Source organism: Gorilla gorilla, chromosome 1, assembly GCF_029281585.2.
Source record: "Gorilla gorilla gorilla isolate KB3781 chromosome 1, NHGRI_mGorGor1-v2.1_pri, whole genome shotgun sequence".
Lineage (NCBI taxonomy): Eukaryota > Metazoa > Chordata > Mammalia > Primates > Hominidae > Gorilla > Gorilla gorilla.
In genome coordinates this window covers 230,900,847-230,915,546 of record NC_073224.2, presented here as the reverse complement: position 1 = coordinate 230,915,546, position 14,700 = coordinate 230,900,847, and the positions used below count along the sequence as shown (strand labels likewise).

Here is a 14,700-nt window from a genome sequence, read left to right as displayed (position 1 = left end):
AAACAAAACAAAACATAAAGTTACTAGCACCCAGAAACCTCCCATGCGCCCTTCTAGTCACTCCCCCAAACCTGGGGTAACCCCTATTTCTTTTGCCACCATAGATTTATTAATTCTGCCTGTGTTTGTTTCTTTGTACAGTTGGAATCATGAGCACATTTTTTTTTGTGGGCAGCTGCTTTTGCCCAGCTTTATGTGTGTGAGAGTCATTGATACTGTTGTGTGGACTTGTAGACTGCTCATTCTCATTGCTATATAACATTCTGCTCAGAGAGAGTATCACACATTATTTTGCCATTCCCCATTCTGTTGATGTGCATTTGGGAAGTTTCCACTTTGGAGCCATCATGAATAGTGATGCCATAGACACTCTTGCCTGTGTCTTTTGATAAATATACATGTATTTGCGTTTCTCTGGGGTGTATACTTTGGAGCGGAATTGCTGGGTCCTAGGGCATAGGCATGTTCAACTTTAGTAGATATTGTCAAACAGTTTTCCAAAGCAGTTGTACTGGTTTGCATTCTTGGGGCATTTCTGAAGTCCCTGTACTCACTGGCATCTCTGTCCTGTACATATCAGAGAGCTATGGTTCTCGGCTTCATTCAGGGAAGAGTTAGGGCTGGTTGGCCACTGTGCTAGAGAGAGGTTCTTGGCCCAGAGAGACGGAAGGCACTTCCATTTTCTCCTGTCCTGTCTCACTGGTGACAGGACCTGGCATTTGATGTCCTGTGCAGACCAGTCTGATACTTTCTCTATTAGGAATGAGGTTTTCTGTGAAAGTATTTCCCTACATCCCATTTAGGTAAGGTGTAGTTGAAGACTTCATTTCCAGAGTGCTAAGGGGCAGGAGAGTGAGGGGTGTATTTTCCTGGAACCCAGGCTGTGGGTTGGAGTCCCTGGGAGCTCATGCCTCATGTGCTCATCTTGGGCCTCACCAGACTGAGTGGCCAAAGATGCCCCTGACTTTCCAAGCATGGTCAAAGCCCATTTCATATCATAAGTGGATTCTCCAGGATTCCTGACTCTCTCCCAAGTTGTTTTTTTGTTTTGCTTTGTTTTGTTTTGTTTTGTTTTTGAGACAGGGTCTCACTCTATTGCCCAGGCTGGAGTGCAGTGGCACGATCTCAGCTAACTGCAACCTCCACTTCCCTGGCTCAAGCAATCCTCCAGCCTCAGCCTCCCAAGTGGCCAGGACTACAGGCATGAGCCACCATGCCCGGCTAATTTTCGTATTTTGTGTAGAGACAGGGTTTTGCCATGTTTCGCAGGCTGGTCACCAATGCCTGAGCTCAAAGTGATCCACTGGCCTCAGCCTCCCAAAGTGCTGGGATTACAGGCGTGAGCCACCACGCCCAGCCGGTCCCCCAAGTTTTGAAACAAAAGGAAGACTTTGGCTTGGCCATTCTCAGCAAGAGGAACCCAAAGTAGGATGTGGTTTTGCAATTGGAGGAAGTGGCGACCAGCAGTGGCAGCGCCTAGAGATGTGCAGCTCTCGCTCCTCAGGGCAGCTGGGGTCCAGCTGACGGTGAGGCCTGGGCCCAGCCGGCGCTGCCACCCAATCAGCACCTGCCTTCAACCAAATATTTCTTTTCAACTGTTTTTACAAGTCTTTTAAATCCAAGAGAATGTGATCTTTAAGTAGAGAAGTCTTTTCTTAAAGAATAAAAATCATAAATCATAAAGGCAAAGATTGATAATTTGACCGCATCAACACTAAAAACTTCTACTCACCAGGCTGGGCATGATGGCTCACGCTTGTAATCCCAGCACTTTGGGATACTGAGGCCAGTGGATCACTTGAGCCCAGGAGTTTGGGACCAGTCTCTACTAAAAACATATATTTTTTTAAAGTCTCTATTAAAAATACCAAAAAAAAAAAAAAAGGAAGAAAAAAGGGTGTAGTGGCACACGCCTGTAGTCCCAGCTACCTGGGAGCCTGAGGTTGGGAGGATCACCTGAGCCTGGGAGGTTGAGGCTGCAGTGAGCTGTGATTGCGCCACTGCGCTCCAGCCTGGATGACAGAGTGAGACCCTGTCTCCTAAAACAAAACAAAACAGCAACAACAAAAAACCTTCTACTCACCAAAAAGACACCATAAGCAAAGCAAAAAGATGACTCAGATTAGAAAATATTTCCCACTCATTCAACCAACAAAGGAATGGAATCTAGAAGATATAAAGAAATCCTACAAAGCATTAAAAAAGAGTAAGTAACCCCACAGGAAAATGGGCAAAGGTTATAGTTAGTAGGCTATTTGTAGAAAATAAAGGTTTTATGGAAAATCAGGGAAATGCAAATTAAAACAAGAGATAATTTCATTCACATCAGATTGGCGAAAATGAGTAAATTTGACAATACCAACTGTTGACCAATATCTGGAGATTGATCTCCATACCACAGTTCTGAGATTGCTGACGGGCACCAACCATCTTGAGGACAGTGTGGTGATATTTGGTAAAGTTAATGGTGTGGTTATACCGATCGTAAGTTATGCCACGTGTGACTCTTGAGCACTTGAAATGTGGACAGTGTGAGGAATGGAATTTTAAAACATTGAATTTAATTTAAAATTGCTGTTGATTCATTTATTGGAATTTTTTTTTTTTTTTTTTTTGTATTTTTGGTAGAGACAGAGTTTTGCCATGTTGCTCAGGCTGGTCTCAAACTCAAGCAATCCACCTGCTTTGGCCTCCCAAAGTGCTGGGATTACAGGCATGAGCCACTGCAACCAGCCTTAAGTGTGTTTAGAACAAACTGGGTCTGGCTAGGAGCTCACACCTGTAATGCCAGCACTTAGAGAGGCCGAGGTGGGAGGATCACTTGAGCCCAGGAGTTCGAGACCAACCTGGGCAACATAGCAAGACCCTGTACCTCAAAAAAAAAAAAAAAAAAGCAGGGCATGGTGGCACAAGCCTGTCGTCTCAGCCACTCAGGAGGCTGAGGCTGGAGGATCGCTTGAGCCCAGGAGTTGGAGGGTGCAGTGAGCTATGATTGTGCCACTGTACTCCAGCCTGGGCAACAGAGTGAGACCCTGTCTCAACAGAAAAAAACAACAAAAACCTGGGTCTGTGAACCTACCTTTCACCTGTAGATTGTATAAAATCTACATTCAGATCAAGTATTTCTGATGATAATCTAGAAATGAAATTGCAGTACACACCAAATGTAAAACACACACCAGATTTCAAAGACTCGATACCAAAATAAATGTCAAAATATCTCGTTAGTAATTTTCTCTATTGATTGTGTGTTAAAATGACGATCTTTTGGCTATATTGGGTTAAATAAAATACATAATGAAACTTCATTTTATCTGTCCCTTTTCACTGTTTTTAGCTTTTTTTGATTTCTTTTTTTTTACTTTTTTCTTTTTTTTTGAGACTTGATCTTGCTGTATTGCCAAGCTGGTGTGTAGTGATCCATCATAGCATCTCAAACTCCCAGGCTCAAGTGATCCTTCCACCTCAGCTTCCAAGTAGCTGCGACTACAGGCACGCTCCACCATGCTTGGCTAATTTTTAATTTTTTTTTTTTGTAGAGATGGGCTCTCACTATGTTGCCCAGGCTGGTCTCTAACTCCTGGCCTCAAGTGATCCTCCTACCTTGGCCTCCCAAAGCACTGGGATTACAGGCATGAGCCACCATGAGCCCAGCCTTTTCACACTTTTTAAAGAGGCTTCTGGTAAACTGGACATTACCTATGTGGTTCCCGCTGTCTTTCTCTTGGGCAACACTCAGCACTCTCAGATGAGCACAAGGGGATGGATTCAAGAACATACATTGTAGCATCGTTAAAAGTAACTAAGAAAAGTAGAAACCAGCCTTCATCTTCACCAACGAGAGAGGGTAAATAAATTGTGGTTTCTTTTTTTTTTTTCCTTGAGTGTTACATTTTTCTTTTTTTTAATTGAACTTTTCTTTTAAGTTCAGGGGTACGTTGCAGGTTTGTTATATAGGTAAACTTGTGTCGTGGGGGTTTGTCATACAGATTATGTTGTCACCCAGGTAAGTCTAGTACCCATGAGTTATTCTTCCTCATCCTCTCCCGACTCCCACCCTCCACCCTAAGGCCCCTGTGTGTGCTGTTCCCCTCTGTGTGTCCATGTGTTCTCATTTAGCTCCCACTATAGGTGAGAACATACAGTGTTTGGTTTTCTTTTCCTACATTAGTTTGCTGAGGACAATGGCCTCCAGCTCCATCCATGTTCTTGCAGAGGACATGATCTCTTCTAATTGTGGCTTCTTTACACAATGAAATATTGTGCAAGAGATAAAACGAATGAACTAAAGCCATGTGTGTATCCGCCTGGGTAAATTTTTTTTTTTTTTTTATAATTTTGTGTTTTTTTTGAGATGGAGTCTCGCTCTGTCGCCCAGGCTAGAGTACAGTGGTGCGATCTCGGCTCACTGCAAGCTCTGCCTCCCGGGTTCATGCCATTCTCCTGCCCCAGCCTCCCAAGTAGCTGGGACTACAGGTGCCCACCACCACGCCCAGCTAATTTTTTTGTATTTTTAGTAGAGAAGGGGTTTCACTGTGTTAGCCAGGATGGTCTCAATCTCCTGACCTTGTGATCCACTCGCCTCGGCCTCCCAAAGTGCTGAGATTACAGGCATGAGCCACTGCGCCTGGTCCCGCCTGGGTAAATCTAAAGAACAGCACAATGAGTGACCAAAGCAGGTCACAGAAGACTCCGTGTGTACATACAGGCTTTTTGTTTGTTTGTTTGAGACAGTCTCACTCTGTCATCCAGGCTGGAGTGCAGTGGCGCAATCTGCTCACTGCAACCTCTGCCTCCTGGGTTCAAGCGATTCTCATGCCTCAGCCTCCCGAGTAGCTGGAATTACAGGCATGAATCACCACACCCAGCTAATTTTTGTATTTTTAGCGGAGACAGGATTTTGCCATGTTGGCCAGGCTGGTCTCGAACTCCTGGCCTCAAGTCATCTGCCTGTGTCAGCCTCCCAAAGTGCTGGGACTGCAGGTGTAAGCCACCATGCCTGACCATGCGCAGATTTAAAGCATGCACTAGTACCGGGAATTGGATGTGGATACATGTTGGTATAATAAGAATATAAAAACATGCATGGATGTCGGGCCCAGTGGCTCATTCCTGTCATCCCAGCACTTTGGGAGCCCAAGGCAGGTGGATCACTTGAGGTCAAGAGTTCGAGACCAACCTGGCCAACATGGTGAAACCCCCATCTCTACTAAAAATACAAAAATTAGTTGGACGTGGTGGCAGGCGCCTGTAATCCCAGCTACTCGGGAGGCTGAGGCAGGAGAATCGCTTGAGCCCAAGAGCTGAGATTGCACCACTGCATTCCAGCCTGGGCTACAGAGTAAGACTCTGTTTCAAAAAAACAAAACAAAACAAAAAACATGTATGGAAATGATAAACAACCAGACTCCAGGTACTGCTAACCTGTAGTGGAGTAGGCTAGAGGCGGGGAAGGGAGAAGGGGACCTGGAAGAGGGGGTACACCAGGTCCTTTGTGTTTGTAACATTTTGTTACTGGGGGTGGGTATGACTGGAGGGTTTGGTATGATTCAAATTTTTTCTTTTTTTTTTGAGACAGAGTTTCGCTCTTGTTACCCAGGCTGGAGTGCAGTGGTGCGATCTCGGCTCACTGCAACCTCCAACTCCTGGGTTCAAGCGATTCTCCTGTGTCAGCCTCCTGGGTAGCTGGGATTACAGGCATGTGCCACCATGCCCGGCTAATTTTTATATTTTTAGTAGAGACAGGGTTTCATCTAGCTCAGTTCATCATATTGGTCAGGCTGGTCTTGAACTCTTAACCTCAGGTGATCTGCCTGCCTGGGCCTCCCAAAGTGCTGGGATTACAGATGTGAGCCACTGCACCCGGCCTGACTGGAATATTTTAACAAATTATTGGATGACCAAAGCCATTTTTAAGCCTTTTGGTTTCTGGTCAGAAAGTTTCAGAGAGGCTGGATATGGTGGCTCATGTCTGTAATCCCAGCACTTTGGGAGGCCAGAGTGAGAAGATCCCTTGAACCCAGGAGGTCAAGACCAGCCTGGGCAATATAGTGAGACTGTCTCTACAAAAAATTAAAAAATTAGCCAGGTGTAGTGGTGTGCACCTGTAGGCCCAGCTACTTAGGAGGGTGAGATGGGAACATCGCTTGAACCTAGGAATTTGTGTTACAGTGAGCTATGATGGCACCACTGTACTCCAGCTGGGGCAACAGAGTGAGACCCTGTTTCAAAAAAAAAATCTATTTCACAGCTGGGTATGGTGGCTCATGCCTGTGATCCCAGAACTTTGGGAGGCCGAGGTGGGCGGATCACTTGAAGTTAGGAGTTCAAGACCAGTCTGGCCAACATGGTGAAACCCTCTCTCTACAAAAGTACAAAAATTAGCCAGATGTGGTAATGCATGCCTGTAATTCCAGCTATTTGGGAGGCTGAGGCAGGAGAATCTCTTGAACCCAGGAGGCAGAGATTGCAGTGAGCCGAGGTGGCGCCACTGCACTCCAGCCTGGGTGACAGAGCAAGACTCCGGCTCAAAAAAAAAAAAAAAATGTATTTCAAAGAACTGCAGCCTTCGGCCTCTCAGGTCTCAGGGCACCTGACCAGCTGTCCTGCCATCTCCCTTCTGTGCCAGCTGGTGGCCATGACTGGCTTTCGTGGATGTGTATGTTCCTGAGGAAAGATGATTTGCTGTGAGTGCTCCTGTGGGGAGGACATGCAGTGTCTGCCTGGGAGAAGAGGCAGCTGAGGCCGTGGCCCAGAGTGGTAGGAGCCACAAGCCACCCTGGGCAGGACGAGGCCCTGAGGGAGGTGAGCTTTTTGTACCCGCAGGTCGGGAACTCACTCCTGAGCTTCCTGCTGTCCAAGGACCACACTGTTTTCCAGGGAGTCCCTTCCAAAGGTCTCACCCAGCTCAGCTGAGGTAACTCATTTTGCCATTTCTTCATTTTTAGGACCACTGTCATCTGGGAAGTAACAACGCAGGATGCCCCCTGGGGTGGACTGCCCCATGGAATTCTGGACCAAGGAGGAGAATCAGAGCGTCGTGGTTGACTTCCTGCTGCCCACAGGGGTCTACCTGAACTTCCCTGTGTCCCGCAATGCCAACCTCAGCACCATCAAGCAGGTATGGCCTCCATCCGGTCCTCAGACCTTGGTGCTCAGAGAGAGAGAGAGAGAGAGAGAGACACAGATAGACAGACAGACAGACAGACAGACAGATGGACAGATGGACAGACAGATGGATAGACGGACAGACAGATGGACAGATGCATTGCTTTTCAGACTTGGGATCCTCAGATGAGAATTTTAAAAGATAAATAATGGTTTGTTTGTTTGTTTGTTTGTTTGTTTGTTTTGAGACGGAGTTTCGCTCTTATTGCCCAGGCTGGTGTGCAATGGCGCAATCTCGGCTCACCGCAACCTCCAACTCCTGGGTTCAAGAGATTCTTCCGCCTCAGCCTCCTGAGTAGCTGGGATTACAGGCATGCACCATCACACCTGGCTAATTTTGTATTTTTAGTAGAGACGGGGTTTCTCCGTGTTGGTCAGGCTGGTCCCAAACTCCCGACCTCAGGTGATCCACCTGCCTCGCCTCCCAAAGTGCTGAGATTCCAGGCGTGAGCCACTGCATCCAGCCGATAATGGTTTTTTTTGTTTTTGTTTTTTGAGACAATCTCGCTCTGTCACCTAGGCTGGAGTGCAGTGGCATTATCTCAGGTGACTACAACCTCAGCCTCCCAGGCTCAAGCAATTCTCGTGCCTCAGCCTCCTGAGTAGCTGGGACTATAGGCGTGCACCACCACACCTGGCTAATTTTTGTGTTTTTTAGTAGAGATGGGGTTATGCCATGTTGGCCTGGCTGTTCTTGAACTCCTGAGCTCAAGTGATCCACCCGCTTCGGCCTCTTAAAGTGTTGAAATTACAGGTGTGAGCCACCGCGCCCGACCCAAAAGATAAATCACGTCCATGAGTTGTTGAGAGACTTGTGGTTGCGTCCAATTATTCCAATTTCAGCTTTCCCCATTTCACAGTGTATGTTTCCCTCTACTCAGTTATCCGATTATTCATGACTAGATGAGATTAGGGGCTGCCTCCCACAGTGGGCTTTCATCCTATTCATGACTGTGCCATCATTTTTTTTTTGAGATGGGGTCTCACTCTATTGCCCAGGCTGGAATGCAGTAGTGCGATCACAGCTCACTGCAGCCTCAATCTCCCCAGGCTTAGGTGAGCCTCTTACCTCAGCCTCCTGAGTAGCTGGGACTACAGGCACGTGCCATCACGCCCAACTAATTTTTCGTGTGTGTATTTTTTGTGGAGATGGGGTTTCACCATGTTGCCCAGGCTAGAATGTGCCTTTCATTTTTGAAACCACACTCCATCCATGGCTGCCTAAGTGGTTTACAGGTCTTTTATCTTTAAAGCTGTTGCCATAGTAAACAACATCTTTTTTTTTTTTTTTTTTTTTAAGATGGAGTCCCGCTCTGTCGCCCAGGCTGGAGTGCAGTGGCGCCATCTCGGCTCACTGCAAGCTCCATCTCCCAGGTTCACGCCATTCTCCTGCCTCAGCCTCCCGAGTAGCTGGGACTACAGGCGCCCACCACCACGCCCGGCTAATTTTTTGTAAACAGCATCTTTGGAAAGAGATTTTGGTTTGTTGAATAATCTTCAGGATGGACTACTGAGTCAAAGGATTAAATATGTAGACGATATTTGATGGATATTGTCTTGTGACCTTCTAAAGGGCTTGTGCCCCTTACTAAGCGTGGGACTTGAGGGATCATGCCTTGGGCTGTGGGAGGGCAGGACCTTATCCCAGAATTTTATTTTATTTTTATTTATTTTTATTTTTTGAGACAGAGTTTCACTCTGTTGCCCAAGCTGGAGTGCAGTGGTGTGATCTCGGCTCACTGCAACCTCTGCCTCCCAGGTTCAAGCGATTTTCCTGCTTCAGCCTCCCAAGTAGCTGGGACTACAGGCACGTGCCACCATGCCCGGCTAATTTTTGTATTTTTAGTAGAGACGGGATTTCACCATGTTGGCCAGGCTGGTCTCGAACTCCTGACCTCAAGTGATCTGCCCACCTCGGCCTCCCTTAGTGCTGGGATTACAGCCGTGAGCCATGGCACCCGGCCCTTATCCCAGAATTTTAAAAGCTATAATTGGGAGCAGGGAAAAAATACGAAAGAAGTAATGGATCATCTTTGAGAGTTTTTTCTTCTTCTCTTCCTGGAAGATGTCTTTAAAAATTAAGTTTGTTTTTCCTTCCATTGGAAGAGTAATATGGACACATTACAATTTAGGAAAAGGCCTGGCATGGTGGCTCATGCCTATAATCCCAGAACTTTGGGAGGCTGAGGCAGGAGAATTGCTTGAGCCCAGGAGTTCAAGACCAGCCTGGGCAACATGACAAAACCCTGTCTCTACAGAAAATGAAAAATAAAAAAATTAGCCAGGGCCAAGCATGGTGGCTCACGTCTCTTATCAGCACTTTGGGAGGCGGAAGCGGGTAGGTCACCTGAGGTCAGGAGTTTGAGACCAGCCTGGCCAACATGGTGAATCCCCATCTCTACTGAAAATACAAAAAATTAGCCAGGTGTGGTGGTGGATGCCTGTAATGCCAGCTACTCGGGAGGCTGAGGCAGAAGAATTGCTTAAACCTGGGAGGTGGAGGTTGCAGTGAACCGAGATGTGGGCCATTGCATTCCAGCCTGGGCAACAAGAGCGAAACTGTCTCAAAAAAAAAATTAGCCTGTGTGGTGGCATGTGCCTGTGATCCTAGCTACTTAGGAAGCTGAGGCAGGAGGATCGCTTGAGCCTGGGAGTTTGAGGCTGCAGTGAGCCATGATTTGCCACTGCACTCCAGCCTGGGTGACAGAGTGAAACCCCGTCTGTAAAATAAACAAACAAACAAACAAACAGACAAAAACAAACACAAAAAATAAATAAAATGTAGGAAAAGAAGAAAAAGTAGAAAAAGGAAAAAAATTACCTCTGATCAAGCCATATGAGAAAACCACAGTGAATACTTTGGCTATTGCCTGTTTTCTCCTCTACGTACAGTGTTTTTTTTGTAATAATTCTGATTATGACCTTTCATATCTTTTTTTCTGAGTTAACGGTATAACATCTTATTCATGTTATTAACTTTATATAGATACCATTGTATTTTATTTTGCTTGAGAATGGTCTCACTTTGTTGCACAGGCTGGAATGCAGTGGCATAATCCTAGCTCTCTGCAGCCTTGACATCCTGGGCCCAAGCGATCTTCCCATCTTAGCCTGCTGAGTAGCTGGGACTACAGGCATGCACCACCACACCTGGCTAATTTTATTTATTTTTATTATTATTATTATTTTTGTAACGGTGGACCTTGCCATGTTGCCCAAGCTATAGATAGCATTTTAGTTTTTTATTTTTATACTTTTTTTTTTTTTTTTGAGACAGGGTCTTGCTCTGTCATCCAGGCTGTAGTGCAGTGGCATGATCACAGCTCATGGCAGCCTCAACCTCCTGGGCTCAAATGATTCCCCCATCTCAGCCTCCTGAGTAGCTGGGACTACAGGTGCATGCCACCATAACCAGCTAATTTTTTATTTTTTGTAGAGATGGAGTCTTATTATGTTGCCCAGGCTGGCCGTGAACTCCTGTGCTCAAGTGATCCTCCCACCTCAGCCTCCCAAAGTATTGGGATTACAGGAGTAAGCCATCGCACCTGACCTAGATGTCATTTTAAATCAGTCTTATTTTTCCACTTACAGAGCTGTGCATGTGGGTTATTAAAATTCAAACAGTGCAGAGGCATAGCATACACATCTCGATTTGGTCCCAATTCTTCATATTTGTATTTATCCCAGGGGCCAGATAGTAAATATTTTAGCAGTTGCTGGCTGGCTCTGTTATCTGTTGCGATGGTTCAGTCCCACCACCATAGGACAGGAGCAGCCCTGAGTGATATGTAAATGAAGGGGCATGGCTTTTTGGGGTTAACCAGGTGGCAGGTGGATTTGGCCAGGAAAAGGGTGGTTTGCTCACCCCTGGTCTATGTTAATTGATATGTTTATTAGGGGTTTTTTTGTTTGTTTTTTAATGGAAATGGGCTTGACCCACACCTGCTGCTCTGTATCTTGGGGTTTTCCCCTCACTTAATGACACACCTTGGACCCCTCCAGGCCGGCACATAGAGCTGCTTGACAGTCCCTAGACTGTCACAGCTTGGCGCCATCCCACTGCTTGACAGACCATAGTTAGCCGTTGCCCTTGGTAGCAACGCTGGAAACTTTCCTCCTTTCCCGTCTTCTTTGTGACTCAGAGGTGAATACCTTTCAACTGCTTGTTGCTGTGGGAGGGCTGGAGGCCCGTCACCCCAGGGCACACACTCCATGGAGAATTCTCTTTGGGCCCCCTTGCTGTGTTAAATATTTCTGAGTTCATTGCCAACATTTAAAAATCAGGGTTGCCAGGCGCAGTGGCTCACACCTGTAATCCCAGCACTTTGGGAGGCCGAGGCGGGCGGATCACCTGAGGTCAGGAGTTTGAGACCAGCTTGGCCAATGTAGCGAAACCCCATCTCTACTAAAAAAAAATACAAAAAATTTAGCCAGGCATGGTGGTGCATGCCTATAATCCCAGCTACTCGGGAGGCTGAGGCAAGAGAATCACTTGAACCTGGGAAGCGGAGGTTGCAGTGAGCCAGGATTGCGCCACTGCACTCCAACCTGGGCGACAGAGTGGAACTCCATCTCAAAAATAAAATAAATAGGTGAAGAACTCCAGGACAGTTAGCTGGGCTGCATGAAGGTCATGGCCCCCCGTCTCTGGAGTGACCTAGGGTGGTCCTGCGCTCTGGGAGGGGAGCCTGTAGGACGTGGTGCCAGCCCCAGATCCCAGCACCTCCCAGGTGCCCCCACAGAAGGGCATCAGTGGAGAAGCCTGTCCACCCATGGTCAGCACCCGGGGGGCTGCAGAGAGTGCAGATCTTGGGGTCTGCCTCTGCCCTCTGGGAGGTTTGGACCCCCAGGCTGGAGGCCAGCTCTCCACCCTCCCTCAGCCTCCCACCTCCCAATGGCTGCCTTGGGTGGAGAGGCTGACCGGTGACTGTCCCTCCAGCTGCTGTGGCACCGCGCCCAGTATGAGCCGCTCTTCCACATGCTCAGTGGCCCCGAGGCCTATGTGTTCACCTGCATCAACCAGACAGCGGAGCAGCAAGAGTTGGAGGACGAGCAACGGCGTCTGTGTGACGTGCAGCCCTTCCTGCCCGTCCTGCGCCTGGTGGCCCGTGAGGGCGACCGCGTGAAGAAGCTCATCAACTCACAGATCAGCCTCCTCATCGGCAAAGGTAGCTCTGCCGAGTGGGCCGTGTGGCCGGGCTGGCCCTGCCTGCCCCACCCGCTGACCCAGCCCTCCCCACCCCGCAGGCCTCCACGAGTTTGACTCCTTGTGCGACCCAGAAGTGAACGACTTTCGCGCCAAGATGTGCCAATTCTGCGAGGAGGCGGCCGCCCGCCGGCAGCAGCTGGGCTGGGAGGCCTGGCTGCAGTACAGTTTCCCCCTGCAGCTGGAGCCCTCAGCTCGAACCTGGGGGCCTGGCACCCTGCGGCTCCCGAACCGGGCCCTTCTGGTCAACGTTAAGTTTGAGGGCAGCGAGGTGAGCCCATGCGTGGCCTGCGGCATCCAGGCTGCTCTGTCCATGGGGAGCACTTCCTCTGTGAAACTCCTCAGTCATCTGCAAGCCCCCCTCCCCCAGTGGCATCAGATGGTGTTTGCCAGGTGTCTGTGCATGTGTGGGGCTCAACTGAACGTCCCCCCAGGCAAGCTAAACGTGGCAGGATAACCAAGTGGCATGGGGCGTTGGGCATCAGTTTGTTCATTCTTTGAACAAATATTTCCCAGTGTCATTTGTGAACTCCCCAGACCCTGCCCTTGGGGGCAAATAGGCAACCCTGCCCTGTGCCCCAGAACCCCGGGGGGCCTCGAGGGCAGAGAACTGACCTCCCTCCTCCCCACAGGAAAGCTTCACCTTCCAGGTGTCCACCAAGGATGTGCCGCTGGCGCTGATGGCCTGTGCCCTGCGGAAGAAGGCCACGGTGTTCCGGCAGCCGCTGGTGGAGCAGCCAGAAGACTACACGCTGCAGGTGAACGGCAGGCATGAGTACCTGTATGGCAGCTACCCGCTCTGCCAGTTCCAGGTGAGGCCGCCGAGGCCCTCTGCACTCTGGGCTCCCGCCGCCCTGGATAGGGCCTGGGTGGGAGTCGGGGAGCTGACATTTGGGCGCACCTTGAGCCTGCTGAGCCAGGCCTTTGGGTCACCGCCAGAGCATCCCCTGGTAGGGCTGGCCCTCTCTGAAAGCACAAGGAGGGGCTCCGTCTTGGGAGGTGGAGGTGGGGCAGGAAAAACCAGCAGGAAGCCCTCCCCTCTCCCAAGGCCTAGGACAAGCAGTGGGCAGCTTGGGGGGTCCTGGGAATCCTGGTGTCCAGGGAGTGGTTGGGGCCGCCCCACCGGCCGCTCACCCTGCACACCGTCTCAGTACATCTGCAGCTGCCTGCACAGTGGGTTGACCCCTCACCTGACCATGGTCCATTCCTCCTCCATCCTCGCCATGCGGGATGAGCAGAGCAACCCTGCACCCCAGGTCCAGAAACCGCGTGCCAAACCACCTCCCATTCCTGCGAAGAAGGTGAGAAGGCGCCTTCCGCCTCCCCTCTGAACCACCCCTTCTTTCCACCTGGCGTCCAACTCCATGTGCTACTGGCCATGGGTCCAGGGGCCCTTGGTATGGAGAGCTGGGGAAACCAACACAGCTGACCAGCGTCCTGGGCTGGGGGCCTGTGGGACTGCCGTGGGTGGGGGGGCAGCCCCATGCCTGGCTCACCGGCTGCCCTTCCCCTCTGCAGAGCTCAGGGGTGTTGGGGCCCCCTGGGGAGCCCGCATGGCAGGTTTTCTGGGAAAGGATAGCATTGTGGACAGGCCCAAACCTGGCCGCAAACCTGTGACCCTCTCACCCGCCCCGAAGTGGTCACGGGCCTCACCATAGGCCAGGGAGACAAGCTGCACTTTGAGCCGTGTTAACAGCCCTGCTTCCCCGGCCCCCAGCCTTCCTCTGTGTCCCTGTGGTCCCTGGAGCAGCCGTTCCGCATCGAGCTCATCCAGGGCAGCAAAGTGAACGCCGACGAGCGGATGAAGGTGGGGCTCCTGGGATAGGTGGGAGAGACACTGTTTTTTTGCACAAACAAGGTGGCTGTATCCTGGAGGGGTAGCAGAGGAAGGAGGGGGATCACATGAAAGCCACCTGACCACATTACCCAGCATCCCTGCCTGGGGCGCTGTGAGCGGCTTGAAAACAGGAAGTGGGGAGGGGGTGGGCCAGCCGGCCCTGGAGGCCGATTCGTAGAAACCTGGGCCAAGCAGCGTTCTGGGTATTTGACTTTGGTGGAGGTTATGGGGCCAGGTTCAGCCCAGGGATCCGGGACCGCAGAGCTGGGGGAAGGGCCGGGCATGGAAGAGGGGCTGGGTCCAGCTGGGCTGGGGGCTGTGGTGCTCCCTGGAGGCACCAGGGCGGTGCCTGCAGCCTGTGAGGGCTGCACCTGCCTCAACCTCTAGGGGCTGAGCCCACCTCCCTGTTGTCTGTTCACACTTTCACACTCCATCGCAACAGCCTGCAGTCATGGGTTTTATTGTCCTGTTTGCTGGACATGATACCTGA

At 49.9% G+C, this 14,700-nt stretch overlaps 1 protein-coding gene across 20 annotated transcripts in view; it reads left to right on the top strand.

Moving 5' to 3' along the window:
• Positions 1-14,700, top strand: part of PIK3CD (phosphatidylinositol-4,5-bisphosphate 3-kinase catalytic subunit delta) — a 77,027-nt gene that overhangs the window by 51,550 nt on the left and 10,777 nt on the right. For 9 of the 20 annotated variants that reach the window (XM_055383851.2, XM_055383909.2, XM_055383847.2 and 6 more), the window contains 6 exons: positions 6,948-7,120; positions 12,107-12,335; positions 12,415-12,644; positions 13,006-13,185; positions 13,525-13,674; positions 14,091-14,180. In XM_055383851.2, coding sequence (XP_055239826.1) covers positions 6,980-7,120; positions 12,107-12,335; positions 12,415-12,644; positions 13,006-13,185; positions 13,525-13,674; positions 14,091-14,180 — 1,020 coding nt within the window. In that variant the 5' untranslated portion in view covers positions 6,948-6,979. Of the gene's footprint in view, positions 1-6,628; positions 6,805-6,947; positions 7,121-12,106; positions 12,336-12,414; positions 12,645-13,005; positions 13,186-13,524; positions 13,675-14,090; positions 14,181-14,700 lie in introns of all 20 variants that reach the window. The other 11 variants (XM_055383883.2, XM_055383896.2, XM_055383854.2 and 8 more) reach the window with 2 other exon arrangements.